Here is a 16,813-nt window from a genome sequence, read left to right as displayed (position 1 = left end):
AGCTGAGTGTTGGTAGCTTGCCCTGCAACACGAATTTACATTTTGGTATTTGGCAGACGTATTTTATCCAAAGTGACTTACAAATAAGGCAGGATACAATCTGTGTAACCGAGTCTTGCTGAGTGGTGGCAGCTATAACACTGTGTATTATTACTTAGTAGTTATTAGCATAAGTTTTGCACTATTTTACACTGTGTAATATTATTATGAAAGTTGTTATTAAACTGAGTTAATGATCTTTAGCTTGGTAACCTTTAATAAGACATGACTGTGCCTGACTGTGTGTGTCCGTTTATAACGATTTAACTGAGATGTGTCGTAGCCTGCTTGCCGAGCACCTCTGGTGTTTTCAGTAATTGGTAGATTGTGCGACTGTGCTGACTGTAAGCTGGTGATTACTTGTGCTCAGAAACGACGCCTCCAGTGTGTAACGTAGTGTTAAAAGGATTTCACTGGATTGGAATGTAAAAAAACACTAACTGTAATAAGCAGTGTTGGTATGATAGTGTGTTTCTGTGCACATGCAATTACCAGGCTAACGATTACGACAGTGTGCTGAGCTAATGCTGAGTGTAAGTAAAGATTGTGTCAGTGTCAGGGTGTGCTGTTCCTTGGCTCTTATCAATGGTTCATAAATGGCCTCATCAAAGTCTCAAAAATGCCATGCTTATATAGAGGGGATACTACTGATACTTAATAAGTTGCTATACTGGAGAAAGGTTTTTTTTATTCACTCTCTCCCCTCTCTCTTTTGACATCATGCCTGACAATGGTTTAGGTTACAGGGAAGTGGACAGTGGTGGGAAGGGTGGGATAAGCGGACTGGGTAAGCACAAGTACATGTTCTATGCATGTTTTTTTTTTGTATTGTTGCATCACCTTGTTGCAAAACTAAAAGATGCAAAAAGCATCTGTTGTGGTATGGTGGTGCATTATAGGCATGGGTGGCTTGTGAGGGTACCATTAACACAGAGAAGTATACTATGATTTTAAAGAGACGTACGCTGCCATCATGTAGACGTATTTTCCTGGTTAGTGCATGTGTATTTAAGCAAGACGAATTCAAAAATCGTTTATATTTTAAAAATACAATTATGTCGGTCAGAAAAATAAAATTTTATTAAATAATTTCTTTGTAGTTTTGTCAGTTAAATACTCTAAAGAACTAACAAACTAATAATTAGTTCATTAATATTCTTCCAAGCCAAACATTATTTGTTCTAAACATTACTCAGACATAGTCCATCGCTGCATCAAGAAATGCAACATGAACCTTTATTACGCAAAGAGAAAGCCATACGTCAGTGCTATACATTGCTGCCAAGTTCTGCAGTACACAAATTCATCTCAGATGGACCGAAAGAAAGTGGAAACGTGTACTGTGGTCAGATGAGTTCATGTTTCAGCTTGTTTTTGGGAAAAAAACAGACATTGAGTTCTTTGTGCCAGAGACAAAAAAGGACCATCAAGACTGTTATGAGCAACTGCATGGGTGACTTCCATTTGTGTAAAGGTACCATTAACACAGATGAGGTGTATAACGGGGGTTTTTTCCCCCCCGAAACAATATTTTCTAAACACGTGTTGATTTAGTCATGCACAATGCAAAACTGGTTGCTATAGTACTAGTGCAACACTAAACAAACATCTTTAGACTGCAGACTCAGTATGTGTCTCAGCTGATCAGCTATATGTACCACAGGTGGAATGAGTAAGTAAAGTTTATTTTTTTCCAAACTACTTCTTTATGGGGATTACCCCAATAGGGAACAAGCAAGAGGGAAGTGTTCATAGGTGTGATAAAGGCACATAAAGTCTTTACTCTTACATCCAAGTGTGTTATGACACCCTATCTTCCATGTGAATCACATTGTCTGCTTTTGATTTGAGGATCCGTGTGCAACCATCTTATGGAAATGATCAAGTCATTGTAAATTTTACATGGGCCTATAAGAGTCGTCTATGTCAATAACTACACATGACATTCATAAATCCAGCTTTAAACGCTTATTAAACACTTTATGCTGTTATACTGAACTGCAGACAGTAATTCAAACATGGAAATGTACACTGGATTTAGATCCCTTGACATTTTTGTACAACTTATCAGCATATTCAATTAAATTTTAATTAGTGGGTTTTGGCAGGTCAGCTAAACAAGTTATAAAAGAATGCCTTTTAAACACAGGGGAGTCTATTCCCACTGATTCAAACCTGTTAAAACACTACATTTTCTATATTTTAACACAATATCTCTCACTTTAGTTTGGAGTCCTAGAGCCCTAAAAGTGACTTATTACATTTTAAAATGTGTTTTAACCCATTTTTCGTTTTCTTTGAACAAGTAAAGTGTTCCTGTAGAACTGCTGGACTTTGATGGTACAGTTTAATATTGGTAAGACTCATTTTTACAGGGCTAAAATTAACTGGGTCTGTTCTAGCTGATTAACAATTAAGTTTGCTTTATCAACTGATTGAGTAACTAATATGGCAAAAAGTTTATGAGTCATATTGGTGTTGAATAACTATCTTAACTACAGTTATAGCATTTAGTGAACGCTTTTATTCAAAGAAACACACAATTACCACTGAATACAATTTAAATAACTAAGGGTTAAGGGCCTTGCTCAGGGACCAAGAGTGGTGGTGGGACTTGCTCAGGGACCAGTGGTGGTGGGACTTGAACCAGAAACCTTCTGAGTATTAGTCAAGTACCCTAACCACTTGTTGTAGTTTAGTGAGATCCCATGTATGCATCAACCATGCAATAACACAGGGGGTAATTACTTTTGTACAGCACAGTATACAAAATGCTCAACAACTTTAAAAGCCATTATGTGTAAAGACTGGTCATGATTAACATACTGTATGATTAACTGCAACACAAATAGAGCTACATCAGGGTTTTAAAACTGACAAATTAAATTGTAAGTGATTAACACCAATTGGCATTTTTTTAAAAGTATGCCAGTAAGTATAGTAAGAAGAGTATATCTTTATAAGTGGCAGCAATAATAATACAAATACTCTGGTAAACATCTAGATAGTCAGTAAATGTAATACTTAAGCAGTACTATATCACTGCAAATGTACATATTGTAGTATGATTTTTATTCCTTTATTGTTGTGTGAACAGAATCACCGGCTAAACAGATTTTATTGCCTCAGTATTGTTAAATTCTTAAAGTTTTTTTTTTTTTGTGGAAAATGGGTTCTGAAGACAAACAATTCTACTGAAAGGTATTTTATTCTCATCTAACGTAATATTATACAGCTGTTTATATGTCAGGGTTACACAACACGAGATAGTAAAAAGTTTATTATATGTTGGTGTAAATAAACTTAATACCACAAGCTTAATATCTGTTCTCTTGAGTATTCAGAACAAACACCTGCCAGTTTGGTTAGTAATTAAAGAGCCCCCACTTTTACTATAGCATTTTTAGCATATAGCAATATAGCAACCTAGCTTGCTAACAGTGTCTGCTTATCCTCAGTCAACTCATTATTAACACGCTTTAGCAATCGTTTTGTTTAAAGCTGTTTGTTTTACACAGTTTTTTTACTGCCAGACAGTAACAGCTGAATCACACTGTTCTTACAGAATCATCAGCTGTGTGTGACTTGGTTCTTAAATCCTGGAATAAGTGAATTAATTCCCCTTTATATGATTCACCTCCACACACAGACATTTGATGCTTAATAACCTGCCCTGATAGAATTAAACTTTGTAAACGTGTAAATATGCAGGACATAATAATTTACAGTTATTTTCAGCATTTATCAGATGCTTTTATTCAAAGCGACTTACAGTACTGTGACAGCGTACTGTCTAAGCAATTAAAGGTTAAGGGCCTTGTTTAAGTGGCAACAGTGGCATCCTGGCAGTGGTAGAGCTTGAACCAACAACCTTTTAATTACTAGTCCCATACCTTAACCACTAGGCTACAACTGCCCTAGGGCGGCACGGTGGCTAAGTGGGTAGCACTGCCGCCTCACAGCAAGAAGGTCCTGGGTTCGATCCCCAGGTGGGGCGGTCCGGGTCCTTTCTATGTGGAGTTTGCATGTTCTCCCTGTGTCTGTGTGGGTTTCCTCCCACAGTCCAAAGACATGCAAGTGAGGTGAATTGGAGAAACTAAATTGTCCATGACTGAGTTTAATATAAACTTGTGAACTGATGAATCTTGTGTAATGAGTAACCACCGTTCCTGTCATGAATGTAACCAAAGTGTAAAACATGATGTTAAAATCCTAATAAACAAACAAACTACAACTGCCCTACTTATTATTACAATTTCTGATTTTTCAAGCTTTTTACACAGATTATTTTCTGCTTCCTGCCTTCGCATCATGCTGGGAGTGTATGTGAATGTGTGCGAGTGTGAGTGTGTATACAAATGTGTGAGTCAGTGTCAAACACTCAGGTTAACCAAGACTTCATGAGATCATCCCTCAAACTAAACATACTCCACAACAGAACAGGAAATGACTCGTTTTAGCAAACATAAAGTGTCTGAGGACTGTTGCATCATAACCTGTAAAACATTGTGCACCACTCACAGTTTCGAAATGTTTAGACGGCTCAAAATAACTGTGAATAATAAAGCGTCCACAAAGATAAAACAGGAAGCTTACACCATGAATGGAGTTCTGGATGAAGTCACAAACATTTCTAGGCGGACTCTTGTGTTGCCAGTTTGCTGGGGAAATCTTCCAGCTTTTCTGGACGCTCTTTATATACGGTAAATGATTCCTTTCGCCTTTCACCACAGTGGATCATTCATCTGCTTATTTGATTTGGCCAGTTTTTTTTTACACCAGAAGCCCTTCATCATACAACCCTCCTATTTATCTGGGCTTGAGACTAACACTATCAGGAGAAAAGTGTTGGGACACCTCCTAATTATTGAATTCATGTGTTCCAGCCACAACAATTGCTAACATTTGTAAAAAAAAATGTATATAATAGAAGTTCTATGCTTCCAATGTGGCAACAACAGTTTAGGGAAGGCCCTTTTCTGTTCCAGCATGACTGTGCCTCTGTGTACAAAGCAAGCTCTATAAAGACATGAAGAAAAGCTCGGCTTCAAGAATCTCCAGAAATAAACAGGCCTGATATTTACAAAAAACATCTCAGTAAACCCCAGAATTTTTAGAATAATGTTTAGGGCCTGGATGACTTGCTGTAAGGAAAATATTAATTCAGATCATAAGTCTATTTTTAAGGAAAACAGAGCATAATCTGTCCGTGAGCTAAATCCGAGGTTAAATTTGGTATGTGGCAAAGCAGTGATTCAAAACACAAGGGCATGTTTACATCTAAATGACTGAAATAAACAGAATTAAAGCTTTGGTTCTGTAGTATAGTCAACACCCTGACTTTATAGCAAACTTAATAGCAAAATGAAACTCAGATGCTAAAGTCTATTAGGTATTTATTTATTATTAATTAGTATTTTAACGTCATGTTTTACACACTTTGGTTACATTCATGACAGAAACGGTAGTTACTCATTACACAAGATTTATCAGTTCACAAGTTCAATGTTAAACACAGTCATGGACAATTTTGTATCTCCGATTCACCTCACTTGCACGTCTTTGGACTGTGGGAGGAATGCGGAGCTCCCTGAGGAAACCCACGCAGACACAGAGAAAACATGCAAACTCTACACAGAAAGGACCCGGACCGTCCAAGCTGGGGATCGAACCCAGGACCTTCTTGCTGTGAGGTGACAGTGCTAATCACCGAGCCACCGTGCCGCCCTATTAGGTATAACTCACTCACAAAAACATAGATACCTACAATTTCCTTTACAGCTATATGAAAGACAAATCAAAAGAATATAGAAAGTGTTCTGTTACAGCCGATGCTGCTTAATACATGCTCAATACATGCAATTTCTTATTTGATGAGCTTTGTTTCCAAGTATATGTAATTTTTAGAAAAGGTTTTACAAAAAGTATTTCACTCAAGTTTACTTTGTCTAAGTTTATGTTTTGTTTAATGGAACAAAGCTGTAATAACAGAGGTAACCAGAAAAAGAGAGCATTCATTCTTTACAGCACTGTTGGCATATTTACTTGGAATATTTTGGCTACTACCACTAACACCACTAACACTAAGTTTAAGACAAATAATACTTCAGTATGGACGCTTTAATTGAAAGAATATTCTGTAGATTGTCCACGTCACTTCTAGTGTATCAACTGCACGCAAGAAACCATGAAAGAAAGGAACTAGTTTCTCTCAAGATAAGCTCTACAGAGACAGAGCTACGGCTTAATCAACAGCATTACACCCGCCACAGGAAGTGTCCGAATAGCCATTCTGTAAGATGTCAGAGGTTAGGACAGGCATAATAAGGCTGAGCTCATGTCGGGCACTGTACATTTGGTGTGGCCTCTGTGAGGATGAATTCACAAGAAGTTACTCTTATGATTTAAAAAAAAATAATGAGCTGATACATGTTGATGACCCATGCATGGTGCTAATTCTACTGAAATTATTCATTCACAACTGTGTAAGATATAGAGAAGCCAAACGTGGCTATTAGCTCTCATCCAAAACTGTCATATTTGTTTCTCTCTACACAAACACCAATCTAGGACTAAAACAACACTGCAAGTCAAAGAAGTTCTGTACTGATTGTGTCGTCATTTACTGATTAAAAACACATAGTCGCACACTGGACCTGGATTTCTGTAAATCATCTTTAGAAAAGTGTTCACTGTAAAAAGCAGTATACACAAATAAATATCACTTCACTTGATTTAAATAAATGTTTAGTAAAAATAGTTTTTTGGCAGTTCTTGGTAGTTTCAGAGCTCATGTATTGTTTTATTAGATGTGCTACAATGTAGTAGTGCAGACTATATTTGCCAGACTCCCTTGCACTGCTTTGTTGGTATCTCTGACTACACATAGAAGTAAAATTTCTCTCATAATTTATATATTTCATTAATACATTTTATTCTATGCAGAATACATGGAATTTTATTTATTATATTCCTGATGGTAACGGAGCTACTGGTAAAGAGCAAGTTTGTGATGGAGCAATACTGCAGTGTATTGAATGCCACTTAAAGATTTAAAACGTCAACAGTGTTTAGCTAGGGTGACCATACGTCCTCTTATTCCCAGACATGTCCTCTTTTTAGGACCTAAAAATGATTTTTAAATCACCAAAAGTGTCCTGGATTTGGCTTTTCTAGACTGCACTCGCTGTTCTGTGTCAATGGACTGCATGTCTGTCTTTCCCTGATTCTGAAACAGCGCGAATATTTTCATGTGCACGTACTAACACAGAGGCTCTTGTCAACACCTTGATGCCGCTGCATTCTGTGAAAATTGCTCAGCAAGCACTAGAAGACACACTTTACTGCTGGGTTTCTACTGATGTGAGCAAGTAATTAAAGTAAATTATATTAAAGTTAAAAACACTGCTAATAAGTTGGCTGTTAAGATTGTACAATGCATCAAAGAAACTAAAAAATAAAGGGATTTTTACTCATAGGTGACTACTGTTTTTTAATTTGTTGTTATTATTGTTTAGGGCTTAATGCTGAATGTGAAGGAATATCATTATCTGACCACAAAGGCACTTGTTAAAGAGTAGCTGTATATTTACATAAGTTCAATAACACAGCTGGATGGTTATTGACTCATTTGTCAACTATTTAAACCTCTACCCCATACACACTGCCATGGTGGACCCACACACACACTTCCTTCCCCGGACCAGGCGTCCTCTTTTTTAAAAAAACAAAACATGGTCACTCTAGTTTAGCTGCACCAATAACCCAAATTATCAAGAATCAATGGAAGATTAAAGTGCTTCAGACACGATTTAAAGATTTTCAGTACTTAAAGAATAACTGACCATAAATTCAGAACAGAATCCATTTAATATTTGTGTGGAGGTTAGTGGTGGGATATTACTGGGATAAGCTGAGCTAACCCTGTGACAACTATAACTAATGTTTATCTAGACAGCAGGTTAAACCCAGCACTTTAATTTCTTACTCATCTTCATGTGCTTCGAGGCAACTTTTCCAGTTTATTCTGTAACTGCTTCATTACATCTGTATGTGTGGCAAAGCAGAAACAGAACAAGCGGTCAGCCTGGGTTATTTTTCCCCTGCTAACGTCTCTATAGTGTGTGGTTTCCCAGTATGTCAAGTTTCACAGTAGTGTGGCTAAATAATGTTCACATGCATTTTCAGACAGATATGAACAGGTCTGTGGGAAGATGCTTTGTGTGTTTGTGTGTGTGTTTGTGTGTGTGTGAGGGTAGGAGGGGTACCAGGGTATCTGGAAGGGGGTGGCTACCCACTGAATCTAAAAGTGGGACGCAACACAATTCAAATAAACCCACACGCTCACACACAGGGTACTGAAATAAACAACCCAGAGAGACAATGACTGACTGGAAGTGATGTGAGAGGTTTTTCTAGCTGTTGTTACAGGTGCTGAATAATCGGACCCTCACTGCACGGCTCCAGTGTTCTCAGTCATCTCACATCCTACATGTATTTTAATTCCACAATATTTAATCACATTATATTAAACTGTTGGCTGTTTATAGGACCATTGATTAAGTATTACGGTGTACATCATATTGTTTCAGAGCATTACAAACCCTATTTTCTGGACCGTTGGAAAATTTTGTAACGTATAAAAAACAAGAATCTGTGATTTAGTATTTTGCAAATACACTGGACCCTCGATTTAACGGACCTCTATTTAACGGATTTCGGATTTAATGTTCAAAATCTGGAAATGTCCTAAATGTCATGTCCATGTTTCTATTTTTCCAACCTTTTACCCACAATTTTCTCCCCAATCTAGTCGTGTCCAATTACCCTGATTGCATCCTCCACTGATTTAACCCTCCACCGCTGACTCCACGTTCTCAACTGACACACGGCCCCTCCGGCACGTATTCAGTACAGACCGCATTTTTCACCTGCACGAGTTGTGTTTATATATAACAATCAGCACTGTGCACAGAGAGCCACACCCTGATCAGCATTATTCCTCAGCCCTGTTCAGGTGCCATCAATTAGCCAGCAGGGGTCTAATTGCACCAGTTATGAGGACCCATGATCCGGCTTGCCCCTAACCCTATGAACAACAGCCATTCACAGCTGTTTGCAGTTCCGGGTGGCAGAGTTTCGATACGATGTATTAGAAAACCCATCTCTGGTGTGCTAGCGTATTTTACCACTGCGAAACCTGAGCGGCATCATGTCCAATTGTTAAATATTTCCACAAGAAGCATACCAGGACCAGTACCTCAGTAATCGTCTGCTAGCTGTTTACATGAGTGACAGGCGTAGTTTTATCTGAAGGCTCGCTTCGTTCTCGCCTTTCTCTCAGGGTGTTTTATGCTTAATTTTCACAAGTTCTAGTGTTTAGTTCTGCACCAGCGATGCTCCAGTAGCCACCAGCAATGTTTCAGACTCAGATTAATAGAAATTCTGAGTCCCCACTGTACAATCTCAATCTCCTCCACCACACAAGGTAAATTAAATTTCTATCCCAGTAGTACAGTACACCAATTTTAATATTTATTTACAGGTTTTACGTTACATATTTATGTATCGATTTACATTTTTTTGTTTTACAGTTTATCATATGTGCATGTGGACCTTAGTGCTGTGTTTTCGCATATATCTTCACACCCCCTGGAAACCTTGCTGTTTCGGACCAGTGTTCCCCCCTTTTAATCCGTTAAATCAAGGTTTCACTGTATGAACAAATCTACAATTTTAGCTCTCAGATTAGTTGGGACAGAGGCATGTTTACCACTGTGTTACATCAACCTTTTCCAATAACTACACTTTAAGCCATTAAATAATGATTCAAGAGAATAAATAAATAAATCACAGATTCATGTTTTTATTGCATTTCACTTTTCCAGAAATAAGCTTTGTGGCTACAGAACCCGAGATCACTCCCACAGACACATGCACAGCTTACCATTTACCCAGGTGATTGCTGAATTGCTGCACTGTGTAACCAAACTCCTCTACTGCAGGACCTGAGAAAACTTTGGCTCCTGATGTCCCAACATTAAATTCCTGAGATTGTTTGACGCTCCAACCTGCAGAAACACAGACACACACAGTGTTACACAGCAAGTCCAAACCTGCACCAAACACACATATATAACACCAAATAAATGAAAGGGATCCATTTTAGTTGCATGCATAGACATGCATGAATCTCTGGTTTCCCCTGTGGGTGTGTATTTTTACCCTTATCAGCCTCCTGTGTATGTGCATGTTTATATCTGTATAAATGTGGTGCATTTTACCATACTAAGGCCTTTTGAAGCAATCAGTGATATATTATTATTGTTGTTATAATAATTAATATTAGTACTGCAGCGATTCACATGATCATTCATTCATTTACATTCACAGTATTTAGCAGAAGCTTTTATCCAAAGCAACTTCTAATTGTGACCAAATGCAATGCAAGCACTTAATGGTTAACTAGCGACCTTTTAATAGTCTAGAACCTCATCTGCAGCATAACCACAGCTCATGGTTCAGTCTAACCTGCTGCTTTAAAATGTACGTTGCAGCTTCCACTTTTTTCTATGACACTATCTTTGGACATATTTGTGGTCAGTGGCTGAAAACACAACACGATGCACTGTTCTCTATAAAAACAACATGTATAATGTATAATGGCATAAAGTTTAGAATGAACTGACATCTGAAATATCTATAGGAACCTGTGCCTGTTCAGTCAAAAGAGAATTAGTGAGGTCAGGCACTGATAAAGAACAAGAAGGTGTGGCTCACAGTAAGCATTTTAATATATCTCAAAGAACAAAGTAAGGTAAAAGCTTTTGTAAGCCATTAGTGGCATGGCAAGTGGGCATGATACTGTAATCTGCCCCCCCCCCAAGCTACACAGCAGGTATGCCCGTCACAGTACCCCCTCCTGAAGGAACGGCTACTAAAGCTACTAATTTCATAAGGTATCCTGTGGAAGTTAATGACCTCTATGGTCATCCATCAGTTTGGGATGGTACCTGCTGCCAGGGCAGCACAATAAGTGCTTCAAACCTCAGAATAAACCTTGAGAAATCAAAGAAGACAAAAGTTATGAGCTGTTTTGATTTTATTAGTTCAAGTACAATTTGTGTACTATCATGACACATCAAATTACGTATTTTAGTAATAAAAAAAATTGAGGTGAGATTTTATAGTGTGTGATTTTATATGAGATAGACTTCTCACTCACTTTCTTAATTGCTTATCCAATCAGGGTCACGCCGGGAAGGGGGGCGGTGTTGTTTAGGGAGACTATCCCAGCTTTTCAATGGGCACAAAGCACACAATAACACTCTTGACGGGTGCCAGTCCACCGCAGGTCAGACACATATATACACACACACACCCATTCACCTATAGAGCAATTCAGTGTCTCCAATTATCCTGACTGCATGTTTTTGGACTGTGGGAGAAAACCAGAAACTCCCAGAGGAAAGCCATGCAGACATGGGGAGAACATGCAAACTCCACACAGAAAGGACCCGGGCCGGCCCACCTGGGGATCGAACTCAGGACCTTCTTGCTGTGAGGTGACAGTGCTACCCACTGAATCACCGTAATTTACTGAGCAAAGTCATTTAAGAAGAAAGTCAACATGTGCTTCACTGACTACAGCAAAGATTTTAACTGTGATCACATAAAATAATGGATTGTCCCCAAGATGGGAATACAAGAGTATCAAAATATCATCATTCTAATGAGGAACCTTATGATCAACAAGCCACAATCATGACAGAAAATGGACAAACTGGCTGGTTCCACACTGGCAAAGGAGTCAGACAAGTCTGCATTCTGTCAGCCTTCCTGTTCAAGCCATACACTAAACATATAATGAGAGAAGCAGGACCAGAGGAAGATTAAGGATTTTAAAGATCATTAAGGATTCCAAACTGGTGGATGAAACATCATTGATGAAACACCTTCTATATGTATCATCATGACAACACAAAAAAACAATAACTAATGGAAATTATGTTGAAGTGGTGGACGGCTTGTGTCTACTTGGATCAATTATTAATAGCAAATGATCCTGCAATCAGGAAATGCATCACAAACTGATCTTCAGATGTAATGATTTGTCTCTCCAAACAAATATCAGAATTGTCCAGAGTATGGTCTTCTCTGTGGTTCTTTATGGATGTAAAAGCTGGACAATGAAAGTGGGACAGGAATAATATCAGTGCCTCGAAACTTTGGTTCTGGCAAAAAATTTCAAGAGTACCTTGGTTGGCAAATGAGACCAACAAACAGAAGACCGGACAATCAAGCTGCTTTAAATTCTTATTGGTTTTTCAGGCTCTGTATTATCTGTATTATTGATTAACACTTCTAATTGCCTTATTGAGCATTTTGCACTCAGACATGAGTGCAGTTACTGTCTGCTTCTTTACACCAGCCTACAGTGGATTCACACATAGAACCGTACGCATATAAAGAGTCAAGCAATGATGAGCAAGAACATTAGAACCACCTGCTTAATATGGTGTCAAAACAGCTCTGACCTACCGGGACATGAACTCCATAAGACATCAGAAGAGTCCTGTGATAACTCGTACCAGGACATCATTAGCAGGTCCTCCAACTTTTGTACATTTTGAGGTGGATCATTTTAGAGTCCATCCTGGTATCATTCTTAGTAATGTTGGAGAAATGATGGTCATCAGACCATTCATTGCTCAGATGTCTAGTTCTGATGCCTGTGTGCCCATTGCAGGTGCTCTCAAAGGTGGACAGGAGTTAGCTTGGACACACTGACTGACCTGTGACTATGCAGCCCTATACACATAAGGGTTAGACACACTGGGTGTGTTTGAAAAGCTAGTGAGCTGTCTACATAGGCAGCATTTTACGTCATCCTGTGCGTGCTCCCGAGAAGGAGGCTGTTCGAAATCCTAGATGCCTTAATATCCTCACTACTGAGGCATCTTAATATTTCAATGTTATTTTGACTCAAGAATGAGTGAGCATCCGATGCTGCCTTATGCCAAGTTCACACTACACGACTTTCTGATTTCCCGGGCCGCTGTACAGTTCACACTACACGACTGAATCTCTTGCACTCAGGAGTCTTTCAGTCGGTGTGTATTTCACACTACATGACTGATCGGTGATAGGGGGTTTCACACTACACCATCTATCACCAACTGGAATCACAGGCGAGCTTCTCCGCTCTCCCTTGTCAGGAAATGTAACCGTTATCGGTACATGAAGGGAGTTGTTATATCGACATTTTAGCGTGCTGTGCTACCTCAATCCATTGGTTTTAATGGCAAGATGCTAAATGCTAAACACGAAACCCGATGGAATCTCTGTCTAAATAGTGCGTTCGAATAACCTGACTTATAAGTCATTGACTTATTAGAATCCTCTCTACTGAGGCAGCTGCCTATGTAGGCAGTAAAACAGCATGGCAGCTCACTAGGTTTTTGAACACACCCACTGTGTTTTGTGACATTCACCTAATTACCAGTATTAAAATTATCTACAATTTGGGCCACAGTAGCTCTTCTGCTGGTCTGTACCAGATGCCATAGAATTCATGTCCTCTGGCATCAGTGAGTCTTGGCTGCCCAGCCACATGTAGGCGGTTTATTTCTTGTCCCTCTTTGGACCACTGTGAGCACCCGTGCATTCTCAAGAGATGCTGACTATAAATGTAAGAGTGGAAATGCAAGGTGTCCCAATATTATTGGTCATGTCAGTTATGATTCTTACTGATTATTCTGTTGCCTAACTGCATGACATAAAACACTTTTATCATAAAGCTCCTAAATGCAAGAAAAACCTCAGACCTAACTTCAATTTCTCAAGCTCTGCAGAAGTGTAAAACACTGCAGTAGCTCATTTTATTCCAAGCATTAACAAAAAGAAGTGTGAGAACGCAGCTGAAACGTGACACGTGTCTATTCGATAAGTTTGACTTCAGCCGTCCTTTGAGATAGAGACTCAAGTCACACAAAGAGCTCTTAAACTCAGCCTGCGAATACAACAGCAACACTAAGAAGCTGGAAGCTGGAGCTGGAGGACTGGGGGGGTCAGAGAAAAGACGGACCACATTAAAGCATGAACAGAAAGGGAATGCAATGGAAGGGTCAAGCAGTAGGTCGAACAGACAGACGGAGAGGAAAGGAATGAGATCAGACCATCCGACCCTGCTGATTCTGTTCCAATATAGTTCCAGCTGACTGGATGCTTTATTGTCAGTAAGCCGGATAAGACAGTGTAGCGCGCTGCTTTGTACATTTTTCTCAATGAATCGAGAATGTGTTGCAGTGGGACTTGATTTATATCTGCCCAGACTGACCATTTAAAGTTACAATTTACAAACAGCACATTTAAGCTGCAGTTTTGAGCCACATAGGCAGCCTGTTTAAATTATATAATAACTTCTTCAGTCTTGAAGTTTGAGCTTTGAAAGCTTTTAAAAAACAAAAATTATTGCTCAATACCAACTAAATTATCTGATCAAACAAATGCCATGTGCACAATAATCGTGTGCACACTGGCAGCATTGCAACGGAACAAAGCACAAGGTGTAAACAAACAAGGTAAGGGCATTAAGTTAAGGAGACTTGTTTTAATATAGGGGTCATTATACAGAGACCAGTTTTGTTTAGTTTAATTTAATATCCTGAGATGCAATCTTTATTCAAAGGTAGAATTAAACACCCAATGTGGCACATAGAATATACAGGGGTATCTATGCATGGTGGTGTTTATATATTACAAATCTTTAGTTTGGATTATATATCAGAAATTAACTGTAAATTCTGCATTGTTAAACTAAACCCTGGTGGTTAAAAGTTCCTAATGTAAAAAAAAGTCAGAACTCATGCACTTATCTCAACTTTTAAATTATTTAAAAATAAAATTCATTAACATGCTTGATTGTAGGCACTCTAGAATCACTTTTCAAGCTTGTCTTAATATTCTGGCAGATTCTATTATAAAACTGCTGCTACTTCCAGTCATGTCTGATAACAATTTGTTGATATGTTTGTGCCATTTCAAATAAAAAACCTTAAAACCACAATCATGCAGGAAGAAAAAAATGAGATACAAACATACAGACAGCATTACATGCAACTACAAGTCAAGTCAATAAATCCTGATGCAGACACAATGTGACATGTTAATTTAGTTTACACGTTATTTTGCATTTTTATGGTAAGGTGTAACATGTTTAATGTAGTGTTTCATTATGTTTAATTCTATACAGTTATACATACTTAATTAAAAGCATGTTATATATCTATATCTAACATCTATATATACAGTCTGTATATTTATACAACAAACTAATTCTGTCCAGACAGGTAAATCACTTACACACCTGTCCACCCTCTAATTTCAACTTCTGCTTCTGCTAAAAATACATTGTAGTTAAATCTACACTTGTAGTTAGAGGTAAACTGGTCAAACTTGTACCTGTAATGAGCAGCAACAGCGCCAAGACTCGGTTCATTAAGTCCATGTTGACTTTTGCTCCTTGCTGTAGTGCAGGAGTGTTGAGGAGCAGCGGTCTGCGGTCTGACAAATAACTGTGCTCTACTACAGCAGGGTTGCCAGATTGCTCTAAAAAGCTCAGTAGTCTGTTCACAGAGGCTCACTTCTCTCACACGAGATGCAATGGCTGAGAAAAGTCATTGAAGTTGGATTTAAACAGCGTCCAGACTTTTCAAAACATAATTAAACCCCACTAGGACTATCTTAGCTCAGCCTTAGTGATTTCCAAAATAATTCAGATGGGATATTGGTGATCATATAGCCTACAAGGGTTTGATTGAAATGAAATCTTTAAGAAATGAAAGTATTTAAGCTGAAAAAAAAAACAATGAAACATTTATCATCTAATAAATATATACAAGCAAAATATACCCATATTCTTATTATACAATAAAAAACAAACTAAAAAGTGTTCACAGCACACTGCAATTATTTATAGGGTAGCTGTAGCCTAGTGGTTAAGGTACCGGACTAGTAATCAAAAGGTTGCTGGTTCAAGCCCCACCACTGCCAGGTTGCCACTGTAAGCCCTCAATTGCTTAGATTGTATACTGTCACAACTGTAAGTCGCTTTGGATAAAAGCGTCTGCTAAATGCCGATGAAAAATGAAATTTACAAATGAAAAATGTAAATTTATATTAAAAGCTTCAAGTCAGGGAGGTACAGAGGAACAGTGGACACACATGTCCTAATATTTCAATTTGCTTTAAAAATAACAAAAAGTAATATATTGCTAGCTAATAGTAATACTTTTTATTAGATGTATGCTGAAACTGCAATCAATTTTATTACATATAGAATAAAAAATAATGCCTTTATTGGTCAGATATACATATACAGATGTACAGTGCAATGAAATTTCCTTCTTTGCATATCTCAGCTTTTTTGAAAGCTTGGGTTAGAGCGCAGGGTCAGTCCTTGTTTGGCGCCCCTGGAGCAGAGAGGGTTAGGGGCCTTGCTCAGGGGCCCAACAGTGGCTGCATGGCAGAGCTGGGATTCAAACTCTCAGTTGGTAGCTCAAAGCCTTACCCGTTAGGCTACCACTGTCCCTATTGCTTCTATTAAAACCCATTTTGTTGGTACCAATGTTGACCTTGTATACATTATGTAGATAATTTAGTAAATAAATAAATTTGCTCTTCTCTATTGTCCTACTCTCTCATGCATTTGCTTTAAATACTACTAACCAATAAAAGAAAATAGTTAGTTATTAAAATTAATAATTACTTTAGC

At 38.3% G+C, this 16,813-nt stretch overlaps 1 protein-coding gene across 1 annotated transcript in view; it reads right to left on the bottom strand.

Annotated features, from left to right (window-relative positions):
- The window catches only part of itga2.2 (integrin, alpha 2 (CD49B, alpha 2 subunit of VLA-2 receptor), tandem duplicate 2), a 46,172-nt gene extending 30,625 nt beyond the window's left edge, over positions 1 to 15,547 (bottom strand). Inside the window, exons 1-2 of the mRNA XM_063014017.1 lie at positions 15,502 to 15,547; positions 9,986 to 10,109 (exon numbers count right to left, since the gene is read on the bottom strand). Of these exons, the coding sequence (XP_062870087.1) occupies positions 9,986 to 10,109; positions 15,502 to 15,547 (170 nt within the window). The remainder of the gene's footprint in view (positions 1 to 9,985; positions 10,110 to 15,501) is intronic.
- Between the last annotated feature and the right edge of the window lie 1,266 nt (positions 15,548 to 16,813).

The sequence above is a fragment of the Trichomycterus rosablanca genome, chromosome 18 (genome assembly GCF_030014385.1).
Source record: "Trichomycterus rosablanca isolate fTriRos1 chromosome 18, fTriRos1.hap1, whole genome shotgun sequence".
Lineage (NCBI taxonomy): Eukaryota > Metazoa > Chordata > Actinopteri > Siluriformes > Trichomycteridae > Trichomycterus > Trichomycterus rosablanca.
The sequence above is the reverse complement of the archived record's forward strand: the minus strand, read 5'-3'. Positions and strand labels throughout refer to the sequence as shown.